Consider the following 25085-nt stretch of genomic DNA (forward strand, 5'->3'; position numbering starts at 1 on the left):
TAAGTCCTGGGAGGCAGATCATATCGTCATTACCCTCTTATAAATAAGGACATGGAGGCACAGAGGAACTGGTTGATGGGCCTAAAGATCATGCAGCTAGGTCAGATTGAAGCCGGACAATGAGTCACCAAGGGGCAAGATGCTTAACTGGCACGCTGTGGCCAGAAGTGAGGTGTCCTATTACTTCTCTCCTGCCAGCATGCAGCAAGCTTGAGGAGTATTTCCTATATTCAGGAGACTCTGCACCCCATATTGAATCCTCCCAACTCCCCAGTGAAGCCATTATGATCATTTCCAGTTTTGGGGTTTTTTTTGTTTTGTTTTGTTTTTTTCTGAGACAGAGTTGCTCTGTTCATGGCTCATGTGATCATGGCTCATTCCAGCCTGGACCTCCCCGACTCAAGTGATCCTCCCACCTCCACCTCCCGAGTAGCTGGGACCACTGGCATGTGCCATCATGCCCAGCAAGTTTTAAAATTTTTTTGTAGAGATGAGGTCTCACTATATTGCTCAGGCTGGTCTCAAACTCCCAGGCTCAAGCAATCCTTCCACCTCAGCCACCCAAAGTGCTGGGATTACAGGCATGAGCCACCGCACCCGGCCCCATCTCAATTTCAGACAAAAACACTGAGGCTTAAGGAAGCCGAGCCACAGGCCCAAGTCACCAGCCCGGAAGTGGTGGGGCTGGCCAGGTTTTCTCTGGCAAAGGGCATTGCCCCTGCCACCACAGCACAGCTGTTTCCACACGACAGAAGCCAATACAACTCTTAATTTGACACATCCAGTCTCAATATAGCCATCACTGGGCCTCTCTGTAGCATGCCTCTCTCAGCCAGTGCAGGTTTCTTCCTCCTGAGTGATGTGACCTCTGGTTCCTCCTGCTTCTTTGGAGGTCTCGGGTGGGCCCTCTGGGGTTCTGCCGGCTGGGCGTGGTTTCTTCCTCAGCAGCTTTGACATCATCCTCTCCAGACACAGCCAAGGCTGCTTCTAAGGATGAAGGAAAGCGGTGCTTGTCCTCAGCACAGCTGCTGAGCAGAACTGCTTGGCAGGCCCCGGGAGGCCACGTGGAGGAGTGGTGGAGGGTGTGAGTCAGGAGCCAGAGCGCCCTCACTCGGCCCTCTGCATCCCTTCTTCCATCCAGCAACTCCTTTGTTTTTGTTGTTTGTTAGATATACAAATAACATGCACACAGTAAACGAACTTTTTGAACAATCTAGAAATGCGTAAAATAACAAGTGAATTTTCTCCTTTAGACCCTCCTCTAGATCCCACTCCTCAGAGGTGACTAAGCACTGGGAACACTTTCTGGTGTCTCCTTCTAGACCCTTCTAGGTATACACATGCACGTAAGCATGGATGTGTATATATGTATGTATATATATACAAGACAAAAAGGAATTGTATGCACACGTATATGGTCTTTTGCAATATACCTTGCACTCAGCAATGAATTGTGCCCGCCGTTCCGTGCCAGCACTCAGCCATTTTTATGGCTGCTTAGATTGCCATTGTCTTGATTTATCTCAATTTAATTATTCAGTTGCCCCCTGCAGATCTCTATTGATGGATATATATAGATATATATACGCACATACACACACATACATATATAATATGCATCTTATATATTATATAATACACATTTTTTATATATATATAAAATAAAACCAAATTTCCATTCAGTGAGCCAGCACAATCTTGGCTCACTGGAGGCTCAGCCTCCTAGGCTCAGGTGATCCTCCCACTTCAGCCTTCGTAGTAGCTGGAACTACAGACACATGCCACCATAGCTGGTTAATTTTTTAATTTTTGTAGAGATGGGGTCTCACTATGTTGCCCAGGCTGGTCTCAAACTCCTGGACTCAAGCGATCAAAGTGATCGCTTCCCAAAGTGCTTGCCTCAGCCTCCCAAAGTGCTCGGTTACAGGTGTGAGCTACCATGTCTTGTCCACATTTGATCATTTTCTAAAAAGTTAAAAGATTAGGTAATGAGACGCCATCCACTCCCTCGCAGGAGCTAGAACAGACTTGCATCTTCAGAGTTTCAAAATGCCAGGACTTATAATAGTAACAATAACGTTTGATGATGATAATAATAACCAAGAGTAATATATAGTGTGCTTTATTTTATTTTGTATTTTTTTCGAGACAGAGTCTCGCTCTGTCACCCAGGCTGGAGTGCAATGGCACGATCTAGGCTCACTTCAACCTCTGCCTCCTGGGTTCAAGCGATTCTCCTGCCTCAGCCTCCCAAGTAGCTAAGATTACAGGTGCATGCCACCACACCTGGCTAATTTTTTTGTATTTTTAGTAGAGATGGGGTTTCACCAATTTGGCCAGGCTGGTCTTAAACTCCTGACTTCAAGTGATTCATCTGCCTTGGCCTCCCAATGTGCTGGGATTATAGGAGTGAGCCACCACGCTCGGCCTATAGTGTACTTTTCAAAAACATGATCTTACTCAATTATATCACAGAATACCATAATTAATAAGAGACCCCCCAAATAAATATAGTTAAACTCATGTAAGGTTTTTTTTTTTTTTTTTTTTTTTTTTGAGGCGGAGTCTCGCTCTGTCACCCAGGCTGGAGTACAGTGGCGCGATCTCAGCTCACTGCAAGCTCCACCTCCCGGGTTCACGCCATTCTCCTGCCTCAGCCTCCCGAGTAGCTGGGACTACAGGCACCCGCTGCCACGCCCGGCTAATTTTTTTGTATTTTTAGTAGAGACGGGGTTTCACCATGTTAGTCAGGATGGTCTCGATCTCTTGACCTCGTGGTCTGCCTGCCTCAGCCTCCCAAAGTGCTGGGATTACAGGCATGAGCCACCGCGTCCAGCCTTCATGTAAGAATTTTTTAAAAAGAATAGAAGAAAAAGGATGGGCTGTGGAGCTAAGCTGGGTAAGGAGAGAGAATAGATGGGGGTGACCGGCAGTGGCATTGCCCTGGGTGCAGTGGCTTGAAGGTCGCAGTGATGAGAACTGAGGGAAAGACTGGGAACTGAATGGAGAGTGAAGCCCTAGAAACTGAGATTGTAGAGGGGCAGACAATTCTTGATGAAGCCGGCCTGCACGGCGTGACGTGTTGGTGTGTGGTCGGGAAGGTGTAGAGAGGTGGAGAGAGGAGGTCAGGGAACTGAGCGGCCAAGAAATGGGAAGGGTCCTCTAGGCGGATATTGGAATCACCAGGTATTCTGATAGGGCCCATGTCAGAGTGACCGGGAGCCAGGAGCTCCTCCCCAACTAGCCAGTTGACCCTGGCTACAGACAGCAATTGTCAGTGCCCACCTTGGAATCTTTCTCATCCTGGCCTCCACTCTGCCTCTAACTCTCCAAGAAGGTACAAGGGAGGCAGACTGTCCCCTTCTCTAGTGGAGAACCCAGCTCTCACAGAGCGGGATAGCCCTGAGACCATCGAGTGTTCGCTGCACTGGCCTCGCAGGTCACGGCGAACACATCCCTGGAATCCCTACTTGTTGGAACTCTGAATACCCGACAGGCTTTGGGCCCACTCTGGAACCTACCGAGGAAGTGGTTTCCCCCTGGAAATGGAGGGAAACCATTAAACTCTCTACCTGTTAAAATGCCCATCTGCTAAAGAGAATTGGTACTCACCAAGGTGTAACATTCCTCCAGTAGCGAGCGAGCGTTTCCTGAGCTCGGAGGCTGAAATGAGGTGCTCAGGACAGACAGTGCCTGTGCCTTGGAAGTGTGATGTCAGGGTAGGGACTGTTCTCCCCATTGCACGCATAGCAGAGGCTCAGAGGTTACGTGGTTTGCTTGATAACTCACAGCAGAAAATGCAGAGTGGAGATTCACGCCCAGGCTGTTGTGACTGGGGTCTGAGCTTTCTCATGCGTATGTCTCATCCCTCCCTAAGCCCAGAGCTCCTTGAGGACAGGGACAGATTCAGATCTGGTGTCCTCTCAGCAGTTAGTGTATCCCCCTGCCCAGAATTAGCCCTCAATAAATGATGGGGCCAGGCGCAGTGACACACTCCTGTAATCCCAGCACTTTGGGAGGCTCAGGTGGGAGGATAGCTTGAGCCTGGGAGGTGGAGGCTGCAGTGAGCTGTGATTGTACCATTGCACTCCAGCCTGGGTGACAAAGCAAGACCCTGACTCAAAAAAATAAAAGAAAATAAAAAGTGATGATTAGTGACTCAGCCCTTCTTTCCCCCTGCCTCTCCTCTTGGGACCCTTCGTCCCTACTTCAGACCCCTCAGTATCCTCATGCAGCCCTTGGCCCTTCCTACCGCTGTGGAGACCAGTTCCTCTTGAAGGTGTTGTGGGTTGTGTTATCTAATTGACTATGAAGAGAGCTGGAGCCAGGGGTTCTACCCAAAGTGATGTCTGCTCCTCCTCCTGGACCTTCTGGGAAGAAAGCTGACCATACGCAGACCACTGTGGAGGAGTGGCGGTTCTGTGCCAGCAGCTCCTTTCGGGAGCCCGTTAGCTCTCACCCAGGGTGACCTGCCTCCAGTAAGGCAGGCGGTGGTCATCATGGGGCTGGCAGAGGGCTGGTGCAATGTTCAGGACAGCCTAACCCTCTTCCTCCCCTGTTGCCCTAGATCATCCTGAACTTCACATCCCTGGACCTGTACCGCAGCCGCCTGTGCTGGTACGACTACGTGGAGGTCCGAGATGGCTTTTGGAGGAAGGCACCCCTCCGAGGTAACAGCACCAGCCACCCCCTGCCCCCTCCATGCTGATTCCCTCTCTGAACCACCCTCATCACACTCTTCATCTCCCTCCAGGGCCCAACACTGGCCAGGGATGACATCCCGGTGTGGGAGCCAGGAGTCCTGGCATCATTAGTCCCAGCTAGCTGCGTTGCTCACTTGCTGTGTGACTTTAGGCAAGTGCTGTCCTTGATCTGGACTTCGGAGTCCCCAGTGCAGGCTTCTGGGCCTCCCTGTGAAGTCGGCTGTCACCCAGTGGGTGCAAGGAGTCATCAGAATTGACTGAGAGAGACAGTTCTGTGCATCCCCATGGCCCCAGGCTCTCTTCCTCATCTGGGCACTTTCAGAGGCTCCACTATTTTTTTTCTGTCTGCCCTTCTGGTTTTTGAGTGCCCACAGTGCAGCCTGGCTCAAAAGAGAGTCATCATAACCCGCCAGCCCATCTCCTAACTCACTCACTGCCGAGGGCTGCACAGTGGGCGCCGTGGCCCGACCTTGTTTGCATAGGATACTTTGTCCCGAGGAGGGTAGGGGGCAGGAGGTGAGTCAGTGGGAATAAGTGGGTCAGAAGCACAGAACAGAAGGTGCTTTAATGAACCTAGAATTAGGGCAAAGGGAGGCAGGTGATCCTAGAGGGTATTTGCAGCAAGCCCGAGGAGCTGTATGAATCTCCTCCTAGCTGGACATGATCATAAGAAGCTCAGGACCACTCTGTGGGCAACAGAACCTCTTCTTCTTAGCCTGTGCCTAAAACAGCCAGACAGATCTTGCCAACCTCTATTTTCGCCCCAGTTTCCGATATTTAAATATTTCTTTTTGGTCACTCAAAGCAGCTGGCCTTACAACACTTCCTCTCGCAGACGTGTTAGTGTTTTTCCAAGATGGGAGTTTCTTTTTCATAACTTACATTCCTGGGCCAGCACCCTCCGTCCCTTGCTGAATGTTGGGAAACACCGGCCTTATTAGGAACACACAACTCATTCCTAGTTGATTCTTGACTACAAAGAATTCCACAGATGGCCGACCTCATCCACTTATGTTGATTCTTACTCATTTTTATTTCAAAGTGGACATTTTCTGACCTAGTCCCCAGATTCTGGGATTTATTTAGGGTCCTGGGGCATCCCTTGCATTTGAACAAATAAAAGCATGTCTGTGAGGGCAGTTTGTAATGTGTAAAGAAGGTCATGTTTATTTCTGATTATATTTCTGATTTAGTCTCTTCTTTGCATAGAGACCAAATAAGAAAAGGTAAATATGATGGTAATATGCTCTTTAGAAAGGTAAATAGAACACATATATAGTTGAACATTATAAAGATCTACCTTGGCCAGGCATGGTGGCTCACACCTGAAATCCCAGCACTCTGGGAAGCCAAGGTAGGTGGATCACCTGAGGTCAGGAGTTCGAGACCAGCCTGGCCAACATGGCAAAACCTCATCGCTACTAAAAATATGAAAATTAGCTGGGCATGGTGGCAGATGCCTGTAGTCCCAGCTACTTGGGAGGCTGAGGCAGGAGAATTTCTTGAATCCAGGAGGCAAAGGTTATAGTGAGCCAAGATCACGCCACTGCACTCCAGCCTAGGTGACAGAGCGAGACTCCATCTCAAAAAAATAAAATAAGATAAAATGAAAAATAAAGATCTACCTTTCCTCTTAGAAATAGACTCATATCCTATCCCTCAAGTGGTCTCTGGCTCTCCAAAGCCAAGCTGGACCTTGGACCAGACAGAAGCCAACCGGAGGGTGTACAGTCTTGAGAATGTATGAAGTAGAGTGGCCACAGATCAGGGCCCAAGCACCCACGCCTCCTGGAGAGGTGGGGCCTCTATAGGGGGTGTCCTCAGGGTTCACCAGTCTTTCATCCACACTGTCTGTGCAGGCCGCTTCTGCGGGTCCAAACTCCCTGAGCCCATCGTCTCCACTGACAGCCGCCTCTGGGTTGAATTCCGCAGCAGCAGCAATTGGGTCGGAAAGGGCTTCTTTGCAGTCTACGAAGGTATTGAGGAAGGCGGTGGGCGGGAGGGGTCAGATAGGAGGTCTCTGGGCATCCTAGAACATCCCTCCTGGCACCTGAGGGGCAAGACCATGGGTCCCCAAGGGAAGAAGCAGAGAGAATGATGGGATTGCCTGGGACTGGGGGGTTGGTGGGGAACTGAAAAGCTGGGGGACATGGGAGGGACTGGAGGAGTGGGGAAAAGAGCTCCCCAGCAGGGCAGAGCATGCCGACTCACCACTCCTTCCCACCCTATCCTGGGTGTCCCCATAGCCATCTGCGGGGGTGATGTGAAAAAGGACTATGGCCACATTCAATCACCCAACTACCCAGATGATTACCGGCCCAGCAAAGTCTGCATCTGGCGGATCCAGGTGTCTGAGGGCTTCCACGTGGGCCTCACATTCCAGTCCTTTGAGGTAGGTCATCAGCCCTATGATCTGACATTTGAATCCTGCACTCGCTCCCTGGGACAGCTGCCTCTCTTTGGGCTCCCGGGGGTGGGTCTCTGGCAGCCAGAGCCCCTTCCACTGATGAAGCCTCGACGCCTAGATTGAGCGCCACGACAGCTGTGCCTACGACTATCTGGAGGTGCGTGACGGGCACAGTGAGAGCAGCACCCTCATCGGGCGCTACTGTGGCTACGAGAAGCCCGATGACATCAAGAGCACATCCAGCCGCCTCTGGCTCAAGTTCGTCTCTGACGGGTCCATTAACAAAGCGGGCTTTGCCGTCAACTTTTTCAAAGGTGCCTCCTGTCCTACTCTCCCCTGCCCCAAGGTGCTCCATGACCTTCATTCCTTCTTCATTCACTCATTCAACACGGAGACTCTAGCAGGCCTATGGATGCCAGTGAGACCCCAGGGACGTGCCCTTAAGAAGCTTGGGGCTAGCTGGGGAGAAGAGATCCCCCAATGTGGATTAGAGGCAGGACCTGCTGTAGGACTCAGGGAGGAAAAAAGGCAGTTGGAGGTTTTTTTACCTGTGTGACCTTGGGCAGGATATTCTCCCTGAACCTCAGTTTCTCATCTGTAAAATGGGCACAGTAACAGTCCATCCGCCACAGGCTTCACATAAGGATTGATGGAGAAATGAAAGAGGGGTCCTTAGTCAAGGAACGGCACATGAGAGACACTAGCCCAGTCCGTGTGCTCAGAAGGAAGGCTCTGTGGGGTCCCTCTGTGGGGTTCCAGCCATCGGGGAGCTGGGTGGGTCTTGGGGCTGACTGGACAAGTGAGGGTCACAGCCAACTTCTTCCCTTGAATGGGGGTGAGGGGTGGTCATAAGAATCATGAGGGACCCTGGACTTGACTCCCAAGCAGAGGTGGGAAGAGTGACCAGGCCCCTGCCTGGGGTCTGTGACACCCTTTCCTTCCCACCACAGAGGTGGACGAGTGCTCTCGGCCCAACCGCGGGGGCTGTGAGCAGCGGTGCCTCAACACCCTGGGTAGCTACAAGTGCAGCTGTGACCCCGGGTACGAGCTGGCCCCAGACAAGCGCCGCTGTGAGGGTGAGTGCCCCCAGACTGCCTCCGACCCTGTTCTCTCCCTGGCCCCAGCCCACCCACCCAGATTTTTTTTTTTTTTTCAGACAGGCTCTTTCTCTGTCACCCAGGCTGGAAGTACAGTGGCTCAATCTTAGCTCACCACAGCCTCCAACTCCTGGGCTTAAGCAATCCTCTCACCTCGCCTCCCAAGTAGTTGGGACTACAGGCGCACACCACCTTGCCTGGCTAAATTTTAAAACTTTTTTGTAGAGATGAGGTCTTACTTTGTTGCTGAGGCTAGTCTCAAACTCCTGGCCTCAAGTACTGCTCCTGCCTCGGCCTCCCAAAGTGCTGCGATCACAGGCTTGAGTCACTGCCAAGATTTCTTATGCCCTTGGACAGACCCCTTCCTGGAAAAGCTAGACGGCTACCCCAACACTCTTTTCGTAGCTCATGGATAAGAAATACATGTCACATTGCAACCCCAAGAACACACTGTCCCCCTGTAGGCTGCATTCTGGCTCTGGGTTTGTTTTGTTTTCTCATTCTTGGGCAGTTTTTTGGGTTTTTTTGTAAATGACCATCTTGACCTGCTAATTGATATCACCACCCACCAGGGTGTTATGATCTACAGGTTGGGAAGCCCCTGTTGTGGGACAGGCACTGTTTCCACCTCTCCACGCATCGTCCCGAGATGCTGGGGACGGCACTCCGAGGCTAATGGCTCCAGCTCACTAGGCCAATCTTGCCGTGCTCCTGAGCCACTCCCTTTCCTGCACCTCCCAGGACCACCGCTCCCTGAACTGCTTTGCCTGAGCCGCTTACTCCCCTCACTCCCTCTTGGCAGATCCTTGGCCTGTTCATTTGCAGAGAAGATAGAAATGGCCACACTTACGACCCCTTAGTTCCCCCACTCCTCCCTACAGGCTCACCCCCGAAGACACCGAACCCACCCTGCCTCCTCCCGTCTGCCCCAGAGGGACCAGACACAGGTCCCTGAGCCTTGGGGAGTCCACAGGCTCCCCATCTTCTCCTTACTGCTTCCCAGCCCACGTCTCAGCCCTTTCCCATGGCAGGGGCTCCCCGCAGATGACGCCACCTTCCTTGTGCCTGCAGCTGCCTGTGGCGGATTCCTCACCAAGCTCAACGGCTCCATCACCAGCCCAGGCTGGCCCAAGGAGTACCCCCCCAACAAGAACTGCATCTGGCAGCTAGTGGCCCCCACCCAGTACCGCATCTCCCTGCAGTTTGACTTCTTCGAGACAGAGGGCAATGATGTAAGTGCCCACCGGGGGCTGAGGTGGGGCAGGAAGCTGTGAGGCGTGGGCATTCAGCTCGATGCCTGCTTCGTGTCCTCCGAGAGCAGCCCCAGCAGAAACACTCTGCAAATGTCAAGGAGAGACTGCTCTCAGCTCGGGACACACAGGAGGGAGGGCCCCGAAGGGGGTGGGGGAACACGTGGCAAGTGGGAGGAAGTGTGGAGGGGTGTGGAGAAAGGGAAGGCTTAGGGCTGGCTTGGGGAGCACAGGAAGATCCAGTGATGGGGAGCAGCTAAGTCAAGGCTAAAGGATGTGCAGAGCAGAGAGCTTCCCGAGGGCAGGAGTAGTCAAGAGAGGCTTCCTGGAGGAGGCGGGCCTGGAGCTGGGCTTCCCTGCAGGTGTGCAAGTATGACTTTGTGGAGGTGCGCAGTGGACTCACAGCCGACTCCAAGCTGCATGGCAAGTTCTGTGGTTCTGAGAAGCCTGAGGTCATCACCTCCCAGTACAACAACATGCGCGTGGAGTTCAAGTCCGACAACACCGTGTCCAAAAAGGGCTTCAAGGCCCACTTCTTCTCAGGTATCCCTGGACTGCCCAGCTCCTAGCCCCGCCTCTCCTCAGAGAACAGGGCTCCCTTTCTCCCTGCCCCTGCACCCCTGTACTCCCCAGCCCTCCCTGGTGCCAGGCAGGCAGAGTCTGGCCCCTGCTCCCCACCACTTCACTCCCCCATCAAGCCAGCCCTTCTGATATCCAAATCCCATTATTCCTGAGCCCTCAGGGCTGTAATGACTGGGGCCTGAGGATGGGTAGAACATAAGCATTCAGAAATCAGCGCCCAGAAGTGAAGAAAAGGGTATTCCAAGTGTCAGGAGCTGTGCAAGCCAAGGCCTGGGAAAGGGCATGTCCTAGGAACAGGCAGTTCTAAGAACGTGGGTGGATGGAGGAGAGGCAGGTGTTTGCCTTGGACTGTGTGGGGCAGAGTTTCTGGCAGTGGCGGGCTTCTAATCAGACCCTCTACAAGCCGAATAGGTTCATACTGGGGCCTTCAGAAAGATGAGTCGTGGCTAGGTGCAGTGGCTCATGCGTGTAATCCGAGCACTCAGGGAGGCTGAGGCGGGAGGATCACTTGAGCCCAGGAGTTCAAGACCAGCCTAGACGACATAGCAAGACCCCATCTCTATAAAAAATTTTAAAATTGGCAGGGTGTAGTCATGTGTGTTGGTAGTCCCAACTACTTAGGAGGCTGAGATAGGAGGATTGCTTGAGCCCAGGAGTTTGAGGCTGCAATGAACAATGATCTCATCACTCACTCCAGACCCTGTTTCTAAAAATTGTTTTAAAAAGGAGAAGGATGAGTCACTTGCTTCCTTCAATACCAAAGCCTTAGGGCTCCCCTGGGCCGGTGGGCAGGAACTCAGATCCAATTAGCACATGTTGATTGACAGCTGCCCCACCTAAGGCCTGGGCTCCAGTCCCTTGGCCTCATTTGGGCCTTTGATGGCCCCATCTTCGGGTGGTCTCAATGGTGATCAGCAGCCCCTGGCCCAGCCTCTCTGAGTTGATCCTCCGGGTCCAGGAGATCTCCCCTTCTTTGTGAATCACTCAGCCCTTCACCCCGGGGTGAGGCTGTAAGGCAGCTGGTGGTCCCCAGAGGTAACAGGACCCAGGCCCATGCAGTGAAGGGCATGAGTGGAGTGGAGCCGGGGAGAGAGGGAGATCAGGGTCTGGCTGGAGGAGGCCCATGGATCCTCACTCCCGGCCTGCCTGCTGGGCTGGACAGGGAATAGGCAGGAAGGCAGGATGCCCACGGCCGAGTCCCTGCTGCCTTCCTTCTCCCCTCCTTTGCCCAGGGTCCTGCCTTCTCAAGCCCCCTCTGTGGCTGCCCTGCACCCCTGCCTGACCCCTGGATGCCATGCACCTGCCCCTGCACTGGCTCCCTGCTTGGCACTGCCAGCCACCCTGCTCTGCCCGTTGACCTCCTACCCCTAGCCCCCGCTTGCTGAGACCCTCCCCATGCCAGGCCAATTTCTTCCTTCCCTGTGCCCACCTGGGACTCCTAAGAGGTGCTCGCCAGAGGGTTGAGAGGATGTAACACCTGCTCAGGGGCAGGCTCTGCCCCGGGAAACCATTACCTGCTTACTCTTGTCTCTTTCTGCCCTTCTGTTGCTCCAGTCTTGGAGGGGGCAGGGGACCGACACTCACATCTGTCAGGCCTGGAGTTACTGCTCTGCCCCCATGCCCCGGTCGACACTATGCCTGCCCCACCCGCAGCCCTGCACAGAGACACACACGCCCACACACACACGTGTGCACACACATTGCCCCATCGTACAAGAAACCTGCAGAGGACCCCCACTGGGGGCATCGAGGCTCAGCCCTCAGGGCCTGGGGCATCTGACTCTGGCCCCCGAGAAGGGGGGCTATTTGGACTTTTGGGACACCCACCGAGGAGACCCTAAGCCAAGAAGGAGAAGAAAGAGCCTGAAGACCTTCAGTCTGACCCCTGCCACCTTCCGGGGCATTTGGGCACTGTAGGGTGAGTGCCACCTCCTTGCTTGGGCCCATGCCCACCTCCTCCACCCCACCCCCCTGCAACCTGCTCCCCCCAGCTCCCAGGTGAGGCTGCCCACTCCTGCCCAGGACACGGAAGCAGCCTTCCTCAGGACTCACTTTCCCCCACTCATTCATCCAGCCATTCACTTACCCGTCCATTTGCATTTGGCAGGTATAATTTTACCCGTGCTGTGTACCAGACACTGGACTAGGTTTCTAGGGCACACATGTGAGGAAGGGATGGAGCGAAGACTTTGCTCAGTCTATAAGCTAGACCCCCCAAAGCTTCTAGCACAGTCACTGGAGATGTCCTCAGTGAACCCCAGGATGGCTTGCAGGGTGCCCTTCACCCCCACATTTTCTGCAGGGCTGATTCAAAGGCAGCTCATGGAGGGCTCTTGATCAGGCCCCCTCTGATGTGTTAACTGAGCAAGAACCCTTGAGAAGGACTTGGGGACTCCACCTCTTGGCCTGGGTTCCTGTGGCCCCTCGGGGTCTAGCCTACCTGGTCATGGGTTGGAGAAGCAGGGCCTTCTGGAAGCCGATGTTCCAGCCCTTGGGCCCCCGTCCTGATGGGGATCAGGAATAGGCCCCCTTGCACAGATCCCCGCCTGACCAGTTCAATGCCAGCAGGCATCTTTCCACCTCATGGTTCATCTCGGGAATTCTGGGAGTCCACTGGGATCCCTCAACTTCCCTGGATATGCCTGCTTCTATGCCATGCACACCATCCCCCAAGTGACCACAGACAGACCTGAATGTATGTGGCTGTGGCACACACACCCGTGACCATGTGCACTTCTGGGCTTTGGGGCACAGATTGTGTGTTTGTCGCGTGAGTGTATGTGTGGGTCTCTGACACGTGGCCGTTGCCCCTCTGTGAGCCATCTGCTAATGAGCTACATCTCTGCCTTTACATGTGACGTTGTATCCAGGTCTAGGTGTCCATGCACCTGTGTGTGCAGATGTGTCCTGTCCCTGGGTGTGTCTGTGCCTGTGCGTTGATATCTGTGCCTGCCTCCTCACACATAGGTGGGAGTGCAGAGTGTATATTCTTTGTATGCACCTGTACACAGGCTGGGCGGGCAAGTGAGGATGTGTGTGTAGTTGGCTGTGTCTGTATCTGCATTTGCATGGTGCATTGGAGCTGTGTGTCTGTGCGTGTGTGGGTAGTGTGTACCGTGTGCATATGTATGTGTGTGCCTGCGGACCAGCACCTGTGTTGCCACATTTGGGTAACAGTACCTCCACGCACTGGGTCTGCAGGTGTATTTGTGAGTGTGTGTGTGTGTCTAACACACTCTGTAGATGTTGCCACCTGAATGAGAGCCAGAGTGGAGCTCTCCCAGCCCTTCCCAAGTACTGCTCCCCTCCACCGATGACTCCCCAGTTCTCTCCTTCCCTGATGCAATGCACACTTAGTGGGCTATGCGTGCCATCCCTCCAGGCCTTCTCCTGCCACAGGCTCTGTCTCTGTCCCGTCGCTGTGCCTTCTGCCCCTGCTAACCCAGCCCTCCGTGCCCTGGCTGCGCCCAGACATGACTACCCCGCATGTATGTCCGCCTGCCCTCCCGTCCCACCCTGCCCTCGGACCCACCTCAGAGGCCCTGGGTCTGGTTTTCATTGCTGTCCCTCCCTGGTCCCTGCCCTCCACCCCCACCCCTTGGTCCCTGTTCTCCTTCTCTCTCTCTCGTTTCAGAAAAGAGGCCAGCTCTGCAGCCCCCTCGGGGACGCCCCCACCAGCTCAAATTCCGAGTGCAGAAAAGAAACCGGACCCCCCAGTGAGGCCTGCCAGGCCTCCCGGACCCCTTGTTACTCAGGAACCTCACCTTGGACGGAATGGGATGGGGGCTTCGGTGCCCGCCCACCCCCCGCCTCCACTCTGCCATTCCGGCCCACCTCCCTCTGGCCGGACAGAACTGGTGCTCTCTTCTCCCCACTGTGCCCGTCCGCGGACCGGGGAACCTTCCCCGTGCCCTACCCCCTCCCATTTTGATGGTGTCTGTGACATTTCCTGTTGTGAAGTAAAAGAGGGACCCCTGCGTCCTGCTCCTTTCTCTTGCAGTCTGCTTGTCCATGTGTCTGTTTTTCCACTTGTCCATCTGTCCAGTAAGCAGGTAATGGTGACCCATGCTGGTCCGCTCGGACCCCCGTCCTCCTCTCCCCACAGCTGGGCCCCGCTCAGCTGGTCCTGCTGGACGCAGTGCCCCTTTGGACCCCCTTGTCGCCTGGCCTCCCACTCCCCACCACCTGGCCTGGCCAGCTCTGGCCGGCTGTTGCTCTGTCCCGGTGAGAGAAAGCCCAGCCAGGCCTCCACTTCCCCTGGGGCGTCCAGACCTCAGCTCTGCACAGACCCAGCGTCTGCCCTTATTTGCTCCCCTGCAGACAAGGACGAGTGCTCCAAGGATAACGGCGGCTGCCAGCAGGACTGCGTCAACACATTCGGCAGTTATGAGTGCCAGTGCCGCAGTGGCTTCGTCCTCCATGACAACAAGCACGACTGCAAAGAAGGTACGGGCTGCATGCCAGGGGCGTCTGGGCTTGAAGGACCTGCTGCTGGGAGTGGAAGGCCAGCGGGTCATCTCTGTCAGCCTCCGTTTAGATTCTGGGGCCGGAGTGATCTCTGAGGCCCCGTCGTTCCCCCTCCCGCAATGTCACACACTCACTTCTGTTGCCCACATTAGGAGAGGAGGAGCTCACGGCTGCTTCGAGGCTTCATTTTCAGACTTTTCTAGTTTGCGCTTCTTAAAACCATGTCCAAGTCTCTTTGTGACTTCCTACTGGCACAGAGGCAAGAAAGGATAGTGGGTAAGAGCACAGTCTCCAGAGCCAGGTGGCCTGGCCCAGCCCTGCTGCTTCGCTAGCTGTGTGCCTTTGAGTGACTCTTTACCCTCTCTGTGCTTTGGTTTGCTCCTGCGTAAAATGTAGATAAGAATAATAGTACCCACCTCAGAGGGGCATTGGGAGCTTGACATGCCCCAAGCAGGGACTGGCTCACTGCAAGCACAATGGCATCTGTTACCATTATCGGTCACACTTATAACCCCTGGGGATGCTCAGAACAGGGCCACTGCCTTCCTGGCAGTGAAGCCCTGCACACATTTAAAAATAACTCTAGGCTGGGCTCGGTGGCTCATGCCTGTAATCCCAGCACTTTGGGAGGCTGAGGCAGGAGGATCGCTTGAGCTCAGGCATTCAAGACCAGCCTAGGCAACATAGTGAGACCCTGTCTCTATTTTATTTTTAAACAGGTTTTTAAACTAAAAATAAAGTAAAATAGGCCGGCGCAGTGGTTCACACCTGTAATCCCAGTACTTTGGGAGGCTGAGGCGGGCAGATTGCTTCAGCCCGGGAGTTAAAGACCAACCTGGGCAACATGGCGAAACCCCATCTCTGCAATAAATACAAAAAATTAGCTGGGTGTAGTGGTGCACGCCTGTAGTCCCAGCTACCCTGAAGGCTGAGGTGGGAGAATCACCTGAGTCTGGGGAGGTTGAGGCTGCATGAGCCGAGATCACACCACTGCACTCCAGCCTGGGTGACCGAGTGGGGAAAAGCAAATAAAAATATAAATAAATAAATAAAGCAAAATAAAAACAGCTCTCAGGGCATCACCAGCCTGGGTGACAGACTGGGAATAAATAAATAAATAAATAAATAAAGCAAAATAAAAACAGCTCTCAGGGTATCACCAGTATCCCCTAATACCTCCTGGGCCTTGATACCTCACAGACCCGCTCTAAGTCAGGGATTCCCCTGTGGCCCTTGCCTGCTGGGTGTGTCCAATCCCAGCAGCACAACATAGACTTGCCTCTACCACTGAATGTCTATATGACTTTGGGTGAGTCACTCAACCTCTCTGTGTTTCAGTTTCCTCATCCATGAAATGATAAAAAGTGATAGGCCAGGCGCAGTGGCTCACGCCTGTAATCCCAGTACTTTGGGAGGCCAAGGTGGGCGGATCACTTGAGGTCAGGAGTTCAAGACCAGCTTGACCAACATGATGAAACCCTGTCTCTACTAAAAATACAAAAAATTGGCCAGGCGTGGTGGCATGCACCTGTAATCCCAGCTACTCAGGAGGCTGAGGCAGAAGAATTGCTTGAACCTGGAAGGCGGAGGTTGCAGTGAGCCGAGATCATGCCATTGCACTCCAGCCTGGGCAACAGAGCAAGACTCCATTTCAAAAACTAAAAAATAATAAAAATGATGCCTACCTTGCAAGGTACTAAGCTTTATAGACATGGCTGTGAGCCCTTAGCACCATGCTTGGCAAGTGATTCTTCCTACCCCGGTTAGGTTGACAACCCAGTATAAACAGATGCGCTGCTCACAAGCAGACACAGAACCGAAGGCCTCGATGGTGAACCAGTGGACAGTCGAGGGCTTCCAACCCTGTGACTTCAGGCTTCCCAAATACACAGTTCCTGAGTCATGGAACTAGCCAGAGGGGACCTTATACTGATGTTGTCTACACTGCATTCTGCCTCTGTACTCCGTTGTGTCAAAAGGTTGTTTGATAAAGAACAGAATCCATAAGATAGCCAGGACAGGGGTGAAGCTCCTGGAGAAGATGGACTGTTTACCTTTCCATCTGCTGATTCACCCTAGAAGCACGTGTGGTTTCCTACTCAGGTGGTAGGTTAATTTCAGATCCGTAAGCATTTCCTGATTCCTACAGAGGACCCAGCACTTTGCAAAGATATGTAGGGAATTCAAGACAAGAGCCCCTCTGTTCCCATGGAGATTGCAGCCTAGCTGGGGAGAGACATGGGCGCGCAAGGAACACAGGGGGCATGGAAGGCCAGAGCGCAAAGAGGGAGGGCAGGGAGCTGTGTGAACTCACCGATGGGTAATGGTGACAGCTTATGGTTCAAGTGTGGGTAGACAAGAGCTTCACCTGCCTCCACCAGGGACTTGCGAGGGCCCTGTGTTCGGGGCTCTCATGCTGTATCTTGCCCATCCTATTCCCCACCAGCCATAGTGCCTGGCCGCCTGTTTCCCTGAGTGAAACATGTCCGATGATATGATCATGAATAATGATCATCAGCTTTTTAATTTGAGTTGGGGCCGGGCGTGGTGGCTCATGCCTATAATCCCAGCACTTTGGGAAGCTGAAGGGGGCGGATTGCCTGAGCTCAGGAGCTCAAGACCAGCCTGGGCAACATGGCAAGCCTGTAGTCCCAGCCGCTTGGGAGGCTGAGGTGCAAGAATTGCTTGAACCTGGGAGGCGGAGGTTGCAGTGAGCCAGGATCGCGCCACTTCACTCCAGCCTGGGCAACAGAGCAAGACCCTGTCCACCCCCGGCTACCAAAAAAAAAAAAAAATTGAGTCGGGGAAGCCATGCTTTTCAGAGGCAGAAGTCAGATTGCCGTGGATTGAGGAGATCGGCAGTGAGAGTGGCCATAGCAAGTGTTCCGGAAGACAAGCTGGAAAGAAAAGGAGAGAGGATGGGGTGTAGCTGGAGGGGCCTGGGAGAGCTCTTTCAGGATGTGTGAAGGTTCTGAGGCTGCAGAGCTGAGGGAGAGTGTGAGGCTGGATCATTTGTGGTGTGAGTGTTCCCAGGTGTGGGCAGCAATGAGCTGCGGCTCCCAGAAGGGCAGTGCATCCTGACGGGGAGGAGGGACACTTGAGGCTGCAGGGCAGCAGGGCAGGTGGGTTTGCAGGTCAGAGTCTGGAGGTTGAAACCATTCATAGTGGAGGGCCCTGGCTTTCTCAGGAGGTAGGAGAGAGGGGGTCTACCACTGGGAGCTGACACAGTGGCTTGAGGAGGGGGCTGGATGTTGGCAGCAGTTACTAAGGAGGTGAGAGATGGAGCTGGTAAAGGCCAAATCCAGAGTGCCAAGTGGTCTGGGGGCCCAGGTGAGGCTGGAGCCACAGGTGGGGTTTTCTAAGATGGTGCCATGCAGAGCCGGAGATGCAGGGCCACGCAGGGTGCAGAGGAGCAGGCTGAGTGGTCAGCCCTGCAGTCAGTTAAGTCAGTCGAGGAGGAAATACTGGGAGAGAATGGAAAGATCAAGACCCTGGAGGTCTCTCTAAAACTAAGAGGCCAGCCGGGCACAGTGGCTCATGCCTGTGACCCTAGCACTTTGGGAAGCTGAGGCAGGAGGATCGCTTGAAACCAGGGAGGTTCAGCGTGGGCAACATAGTGAGACCCCATCTCTACAAAAACTAAAAATGAAAAAACTTACCCAGGTGGCATGCCTGTAGTCCCAGCTACTCGGGAGGCTGAGGCAGGAGGATCACTCGAGCCTGGGAGCTCAAGGCTATGGTGAACTATGATCGCACCACTGCACTCCAGCCTGGGTAGCAAAGTGAGAACCGGTTTTTGTTTTTGTTTTTTAATTTTAATGAAGCCTAATGACCATGGTCAGGAAGGTGAGGTCCTGAGCACCCCAAGGAACAGGAAGTGGCCACAAAGGGGTGATGTGTTTGTGATGTGGAGAAACAGTGGATGATGACAAAGCCCTCAAGGAACTGAGAGGCCGTCTTGGGTGGACCATTATGTGTCTGTTGACTTCACCTGGGCGGGTAGCAGGAGTGGGGGTGGGGAGAACTGAGTCAGGTGTCAAAGTCCCCTGTGACTGTCCAGGCTGCTGGAGATCAGTAGATGACAGCTTCAAGAAGGGGCACAGGTCAGCCAGGTGCAGTGGCTCATGCCTGTAATCCCAGCACTTTGGGAGGCCAAGGCAGATGAATCACTTGAGGCCAGGAGTTCAAGACCAGCCTGGCCAACATGGTGAAACCCTGTCTCTACTAAAAATACAAAAATTAGCCAAGTATAGTGGCTCATGCCTGTAATCCGAGCACTTTGGGAGGCCAAGGTGGGCAGATCACCTGAGGTGGTGAGACCAGCCTGGCCAACATGGCGAAACCCCATCTCTACTAAAAATACAAAATTTAGCCGGGCATGGTGGTGCACACCTGTAATCCAAGATACTGAGGAGACTAAGGCAGGAGAATTGCTTAAACCTGGGAGGTAGAGGTTGCAGTGAGCAGGGATCACACCACTGCATTCCAGCCTGGGCAACAGAGCGAGACTCCATCTCGAACAAAAAAAAAAGAAAGAAAAGAAAAATGGAGAGGCACAGGTGATGTGACCACTGTGGCCCGCCCAATACCTACAAAGGTCCAGGGGTTGTCCAGGGGAGCCTGCGATGGCTGTTTCTTGAGTGCTGCCATGTGAGGCCTCACTCAAGGCTCTCGTAGGAATCAGGCAGCTAGATTTTCCCCAGACACAGATAACCTCATGAAAAAGAAATGATGCCTGCCTGCCATCCAGTTCATAAGTGGGACAAGAGATGGAAGGAAGGAGCGGGGCAGGAGGGAAGGGCCTTCCCCGCAGGAGGCATTAGAGCTTGGGGTCCCTCTCTATCTCCTTCGTCACTCACTTCCCTGCAGCCGGCTGTGACCACAAGGTGACATCCACCAGTGGTACCATCACCAGCCCCAACTGGCCTGACAAGTATCCCAGCAAGAAGGAGTGCACGTGGGCCATCTCCAGCACCCCCGGGCACCGGGTCAAGCTGGTAAGGGGCCCCTTCCCACTCCTTATGTGGTGTGGCCACCCCCGGTCAGAGGCACTGCCCAGAGCCACACAGGCTGCAGGCTGAGCCCAGAGGCCTGCTATCCCCAGGAGACCCCAAGTCTGACCTGGACGGAGCCCCTTTCCCAGTATAAGTTAGGGGCATCCCTGCCTTTGCCCTATTCCTTGGCCCTCCTTCATTGTCATCCCCAGCTGTGGCCGCTCCCATGGGTGTCCATGAGGCCTAGGTTTGGGGCCCCTGTCCTCGCCCCACCTGCCCTCCAGGCAAATTTTTAATCTGTGCTCCTTCCTCATCCCCCTAGACCTTCATGGAGATGGACATCGAGTCCCAGCCTGAGTGTGCCTATGACCACCTGGAGGTGTTCGACGGGCGAGACGCCAAGGCCCCCGTCCTCGGCCGCTTCTGTGGGAGCAAGAAGCCTGAGCCCGTCCTGGCCACAGGGAGCCGCATGTTCCTGCGCTTCTACTCAGATAACTCGGTCCAGCGAAAGGGCTTCCAGGCTTCCCACGCCACAGGTGCTGTCATTGGTTGTGGGAGTTTTCACTGAGCCTGGTCTCTAAGACAGGGGTAGAGTCGGGGGTTACAAAGCGGGTATGAAGGCATAGAGGGACTGAGCCCTGTGACCCAGGGCCAGGGGTGTGGGTGATGCAAACATCGTGTCCTGAGAACCAGGCAGGGATAGGAGGATGTGGTTAGGGATTAGGATGGCAGTGATGACGACGGGCAGGAGAGGTTAGGGAACTCAGGGACAGACAGGAAAGCCCCCAGAGGTCCCCCTGAGAGCATGCTGGCCACTGCAGCAGCCCAGCCACACACCAACTCACAATATACTCTTCATTCTCTGATATTTATTTATTTATTTATTTTTATTTTTATTTATTTTTTATTTTTTGAGATGGAGTCTTGCTTTGTTGCCCAGGCTGGAGCCTAGTGCTTTGATCTTGGCTCACTACAACCTCCACTTCCTGGGTTCAAGTGATTCTCCTGCCTCCGCCTCCTGTGTAGCTGGGATTACAGGAGCCCACCACCATGCCCAGCTAATTTTTGTATTTTTAGTAGAGACAGGGTTTCGTCATGTTGGCCAGGCTGGTCTCAAACTCCTGACCTCAGGAGTGATCCTTGGCCTTGGCCTCCCATAGTGCTGAGATTACAGGCGTGAGCCACCATGCCCGGCCTAGTCTCCTGATACTTATTGACACGTAGTATGGATGAGGCTGTATCCTAAATGCAGGTCCCACAAACAGACCAAGCAAAGATCCCAGCCCTCGAGGGGCTTGCTCGGCTTTCACTTGCTTATTTATTCAGCAGCCATGGACTGAGCTCCCCTCTGTGAGAGGACTGAGGGGCACGTGACCTGAATCAGGCATGAGCCCTTCACCCCTGCTCCCAACCCTATACTAGGAACTCACAGTCCAAGAGAGAGACAAGGCAGGCACTGCCTGTGACAGCATGAGTCCAAGAGGGAGCCAGGCAGGAAGAAAGGTACCCCGGCCTAACTGGGCATGAGCTGATAGAGGCATTCAAGGCAGGGGGTGGTACCCAGGCAGAGACGCAACCCCAGCCCAAGCCCAGGGTGTGCCCAGGTGACAGCAGGTCATTTGGTTTGGCCGGAGCAACGGGTGTGTGAGGACAGCAGGTTGTGGGAATGATGTGGCTGCAGAGAAAGGCTGGAGCCCAGGGGGACACCTTGAGTGCCAGACCAAGGATGCCACGCGGGAGCTTTGCAGTGTCCTCTTGGGTCCTGAGCCACCTGTCAGGGCATCCCCAGAGCTGATGGTCCACAGCTTCTCCTCTTCCCCTTCAACTCAGTCCCTGACCCAGCCCGACCTGGCCCTCTCCCCAGCTCCTCTAGGGAGACCTGAGTGCCAGGTGCACAGAGGCCAGAAGGCCTGGGGAGTAGGGTGGCCCCATGCACTGTCCTCTGCCCCTCCCAGCACAGGGTCACAAACCGGAGGCCTGGAACTCCATCTGGCCCTCAGACCTGCTATGTTTGGCCCAGGCTGTGTTTTTTTTTAAATGTGAGCCAACGCTTAAAAGTTAGAGGTTTTCATATAAAACCCAGATGTACGGCTTCTCTCTTGAATATGGAAGCTGCGGCAACACCAGGCCCACATTCTTCCATGACAGCCGTCAGCTGGAGCAAATGAGCAATGTCCTCTTTAGACAAAGTGTGTGGTGCCTCGTGCCGCCGCTCCACGCTGCCTTCCTCTCAGCGAGCCTCACCGCCTGTCCCCCTCATCCTAGGGCCAAGGTCCCTTTATTTAGAGATGGGGCAGCAGAGCACTGTTCTGGGCCAGACCCCCACCCACCCATCACTGGCCATGTGGCCTTCGTCTAGGCCTCCATCCTGCCGTGAGGATTCGGCATGGTGCGCCATGGAGCCTGGCACCTCCGGTGCTCAGGGCTGGTGGCCAATCTTGTCCTCTACAGAGTGCGGGGGCCAGGTACGGGCAGATGTGAAGACCAAGGACCTTTACTCCCACGCCCAGTTTGGCGACAACAACTACCCTGGGGGTGTGGACTGTGAGTGGGTCATTGTGGCCGAGGAAGGCTACGGTGTGGAGCTCGTGTTCCAGACCTTTGAGGTGGAGGAGGAAACTGACTGCGGCTACGACTACATGGAGCTCTTCGACGGCTACGACAGCACAGCCCCCAGGCTGGGGCGCTACTGTGGCTCAGGGGTGAGGCCCCTGCCCCTTGCCCTCCTGGCCCCATGCCCCACACTGTCCTCCACCCTTCTTGTCCCAATCCCCAAGACCTAGCACCCACACAGGCCCCGGAAGTTGAGTGCAGCATGTGTGTGGTGCTGCACCCAGAGACCCAGCCTGGTTGGGGGTGCTCAAAGACACTGCCTCATCCCCAACCTAGGAAACCCAGTCCTTTCTGGGCAACCTAGAGGTTCCTATGGCCTCTGACCCAGGCCTGCTTCAGAACCAGTTGGCCAGGGCCTGCAGGGGATGGAGCTTCCCCTGTCCCTCCTTTCCTTACGCCTCCTCCAAGGCAGCCCACGAGGGCCTGAAATGGGGGGCAGAGGTTGGTAACGGAGTCGGGGACAGGGGGCCTGAGCGGAGTGGCCCTCACCAGTCCTTTTGCTGGAGCCATAAATACCCTTTTCATTTCCTCTGCCAATTTCTCCTCCTGGTGAGAGGCCAGCTTGTCCCAAAGCTCTTCCTGCTGCTGTCCCAGTGGCCCCTGGGCACTGCTTCTTGGTCCATAAAATGGCACATTCAGAGGCAATGAGCAAAATTCAACTTGATGGGCCTTTACCTAAGGACATGGGCTAGCCTTATGCGGAGGATTTATTTTCCTCCCTGTAAGAGCTTGCAGCTTCTTCTTTTTTTTTTTTTCTTGTCCTTTCCTGAGGATTTCAAAGAGACAGACTTTTCTTCCTACCCTTCTCTCTCTCTTCCCCCCCACCCCCACCCTCTCTCTCTCTCACACACACACACACCCCCACACACACAGGCACACCCGCTTGCATGCACTTTGAAACACACTGTCCCTCCTGTCACCTCCCTGGTCCCCTGCCTATCTCATGGCTGTGTCCCAGGCAGCCTGGGTGCCCCAGGAAGGGTTAAAGCTCCTGGAAGCTGCAGCAGCTGCTGGACCCAGCATTGGCCCAACCTTCCCCAGGAGCAGAGCTTCAGCCCTCGTGTGGCTGGCAGGGGCTGGGACAAGGTGGAGTCTGAAGCAGCTTGGCTGCCCTGGTGTCCCCTGGCTGCCAGGCTAGTGTCCCCTCCCCTCTTTGCTCTTTCTTCTGAATCACACACGAAATCGGATGTCCCCAGGTATCTTCTTCCAGAGACCTCCCCCAGGCTGAGTCCACCAAAGGGACTTGGGGAAGGATCAGGGCCTCCTGGCACAACTACTGGGAATGTCCTCAAGGTTCTCAGAAATGATTTCTTCTGTGCCTGGAAGGCCAGGGTGTTGACGTCCGATGCTCTGCCGGCTGACCTCACTCAGTAGGCTTGCAGGAGGCATCTAAGAAGGGCCTGGGAGCAGACCTTGGCCAGGTGCCAGAGGAGAGGCGGGGCGAGGTGTAGGGATGGCAGAGTCCAGGTCTGGGGGACACTGTGCTTCTCCCCAAAACTTCCTCCACACTCCAGCAGAGAAGTGGCCGTGCGGTCTTCCCTAAGAGTCTGCTGGGACGGCAGGAAGTCATGCCATTCAAAGAACCCCTCCCTTTGCAAAATACTTTGACATCAGTCCGGTCCTTTGCTCTTCCCTAGCACCCGTCCTAGGCATGGAGAGCAGAGAGCTTTTGCTCCTGTTTGTGGCTGAGGGAAGTGAGGCCCAGAGATGGGAGGTGGCTTGCCTGAGACTACACAACTCAGTTAGTAGTTATAGTAGAGCTGGGTTTACAGGAACTTAGTTCTCTTCAGCCCACGCCTTCTCCCCTCCCCAGGTTCCTCATTAAACTAGCAAGAAGCCCCACGCTTCAAGGAGCGGGGAGAATCTGGTGGCTGCCCGGGAGCCTCCTGCCCCTCAGAGCCGGGGATCTTGGGGAGACAGGAGAGCAGCCCCAGCCCCTCTTCCTTCGCCTTACCCCATCCCTTTTCTCTGCCAGCCTCCTGAGGAGGTGTACTCGGCGGGAGATTCTGTCCTGGTGAAGTTCCACTCAGATGACACCATCACCAAAAAAGGTTTCCACCTGCGATACACCAGCACCAAGTTCCAGGACACACTCCACAGCAGGAAGTGACCACTGCCTGAACAGGGGCGGGGACCGGAGCCTGCTGCCCTTGGTCACCTAGACTGGACAGTGGGGGTGGGCGGAAGGCGACGCACCATGCCTCTCCCCCAGGCCCCAGGACCTGCAGGGCCAATGGCCCGGTGAGACTGTCCATAGGAGGTGGGGGGAACTGGACTCCGGCGTAAGCCACTTCCCCACAACCCCTCAACCAGCAAGCGGCCGGGGCTGGGGAGCAGAGCTTCCCCAAGACATTTCAAAGTCACCATTCCTCTCTTCGGGGGCCCTGCCTGGTGGCAAGAAGGAATGTCAGCAGGACCCCGTTGCCGTCCCTGTGTCTACACGCTGTATTGTGTATCGCCGGGGGCATTATCTTCATTGTAATGTTCATTTCCCACCCCTGCTCCAGCCTCGATTTGGTTTTATTTTGAGCCCCCACTACACCCCCCCGTTTCCTGGGGCACAAGTGTCTGTGTGTGTCCCCCAGGAGCCGCTGTGGGAAGCTGATGGGGAGGGGATGGAGAAACAAGACAGGGCTTCTCTCAGGCCCAGTGGCCGGTCAGCCACACCAGGGCACCACAGCCAATAAACCGAAAGTGTTACAGCCAATATCCTGTGCCAGATGCTGTCTGGGCCGTGGGGGCGGGGCTGTCATGTTCCAGATGTATGGGCTTGCTGTGGAGGCCGGCACGCGGCCAGGGCACCTGGCATTGTGGACTGCCCTTCCCTCCCCTGATCCCAGGCCCCCGAGGCTGTGATTTCACACTCAGGCACACATGTTCTCGCAGGCACCCATCACAGCGTGCACACACACCACATGCTCTGCTTGCGGTCCTCCCCCATGAGGGGAGGGGTGGAACATTCCATAAAGAGG

At 54.6% G+C, this 25085-nt stretch overlaps 1 protein-coding gene across 2 annotated transcripts in view; it reads left to right on the forward strand.

The window, feature by feature from the left end:
• Positions 1-24820, forward strand: part of BMP1 (bone morphogenetic protein 1) — a 47479-nt gene extending 22659 nt beyond the window's left edge. The window contains exons 9-20 of one of the 2 annotated variants that reach the window (XM_007961873.3): positions 4568-4670; positions 6563-6679; positions 6950-7095; positions 7229-7424; positions 8061-8186; positions 9279-9439; positions 9820-10000; positions 14360-14485; positions 19376-19503; positions 19823-20036; positions 21952-22202; positions 24089-24820. In XM_007961873.3, coding sequence (XP_007960064.3) covers positions 4568-4670; positions 6563-6679; positions 6950-7095; positions 7229-7424; positions 8061-8186; positions 9279-9439; positions 9820-10000; positions 14360-14485; positions 19376-19503; positions 19823-20036; positions 21952-22202; positions 24089-24223 — 1884 coding nt within the window. In that variant the 3' untranslated portion in view covers positions 24224-24820. Of the gene's footprint in view, positions 1-4567; positions 4671-6562; positions 6680-6949; positions 7096-7228; positions 7425-8060; positions 8187-9278; positions 9440-9819; positions 10001-13673; positions 14039-14359; positions 14486-19375; positions 19504-19822; positions 20037-21951; positions 22203-24088 lie in introns of those variants that run through there. The other variant, XM_073017984.1, reaches the window with a different exon arrangement.
• Positions 24821-25085: the final 265 nt, after the last annotated feature.

The sequence above is a fragment of the Chlorocebus sabaeus genome, chromosome 8, assembly GCF_047675955.1.
Source record: "Chlorocebus sabaeus isolate Y175 chromosome 8, mChlSab1.0.hap1, whole genome shotgun sequence".
In the NCBI taxonomy this organism is placed as follows: Eukaryota; Metazoa; Chordata; class Mammalia; order Primates; family Cercopithecidae; genus Chlorocebus; species Chlorocebus sabaeus.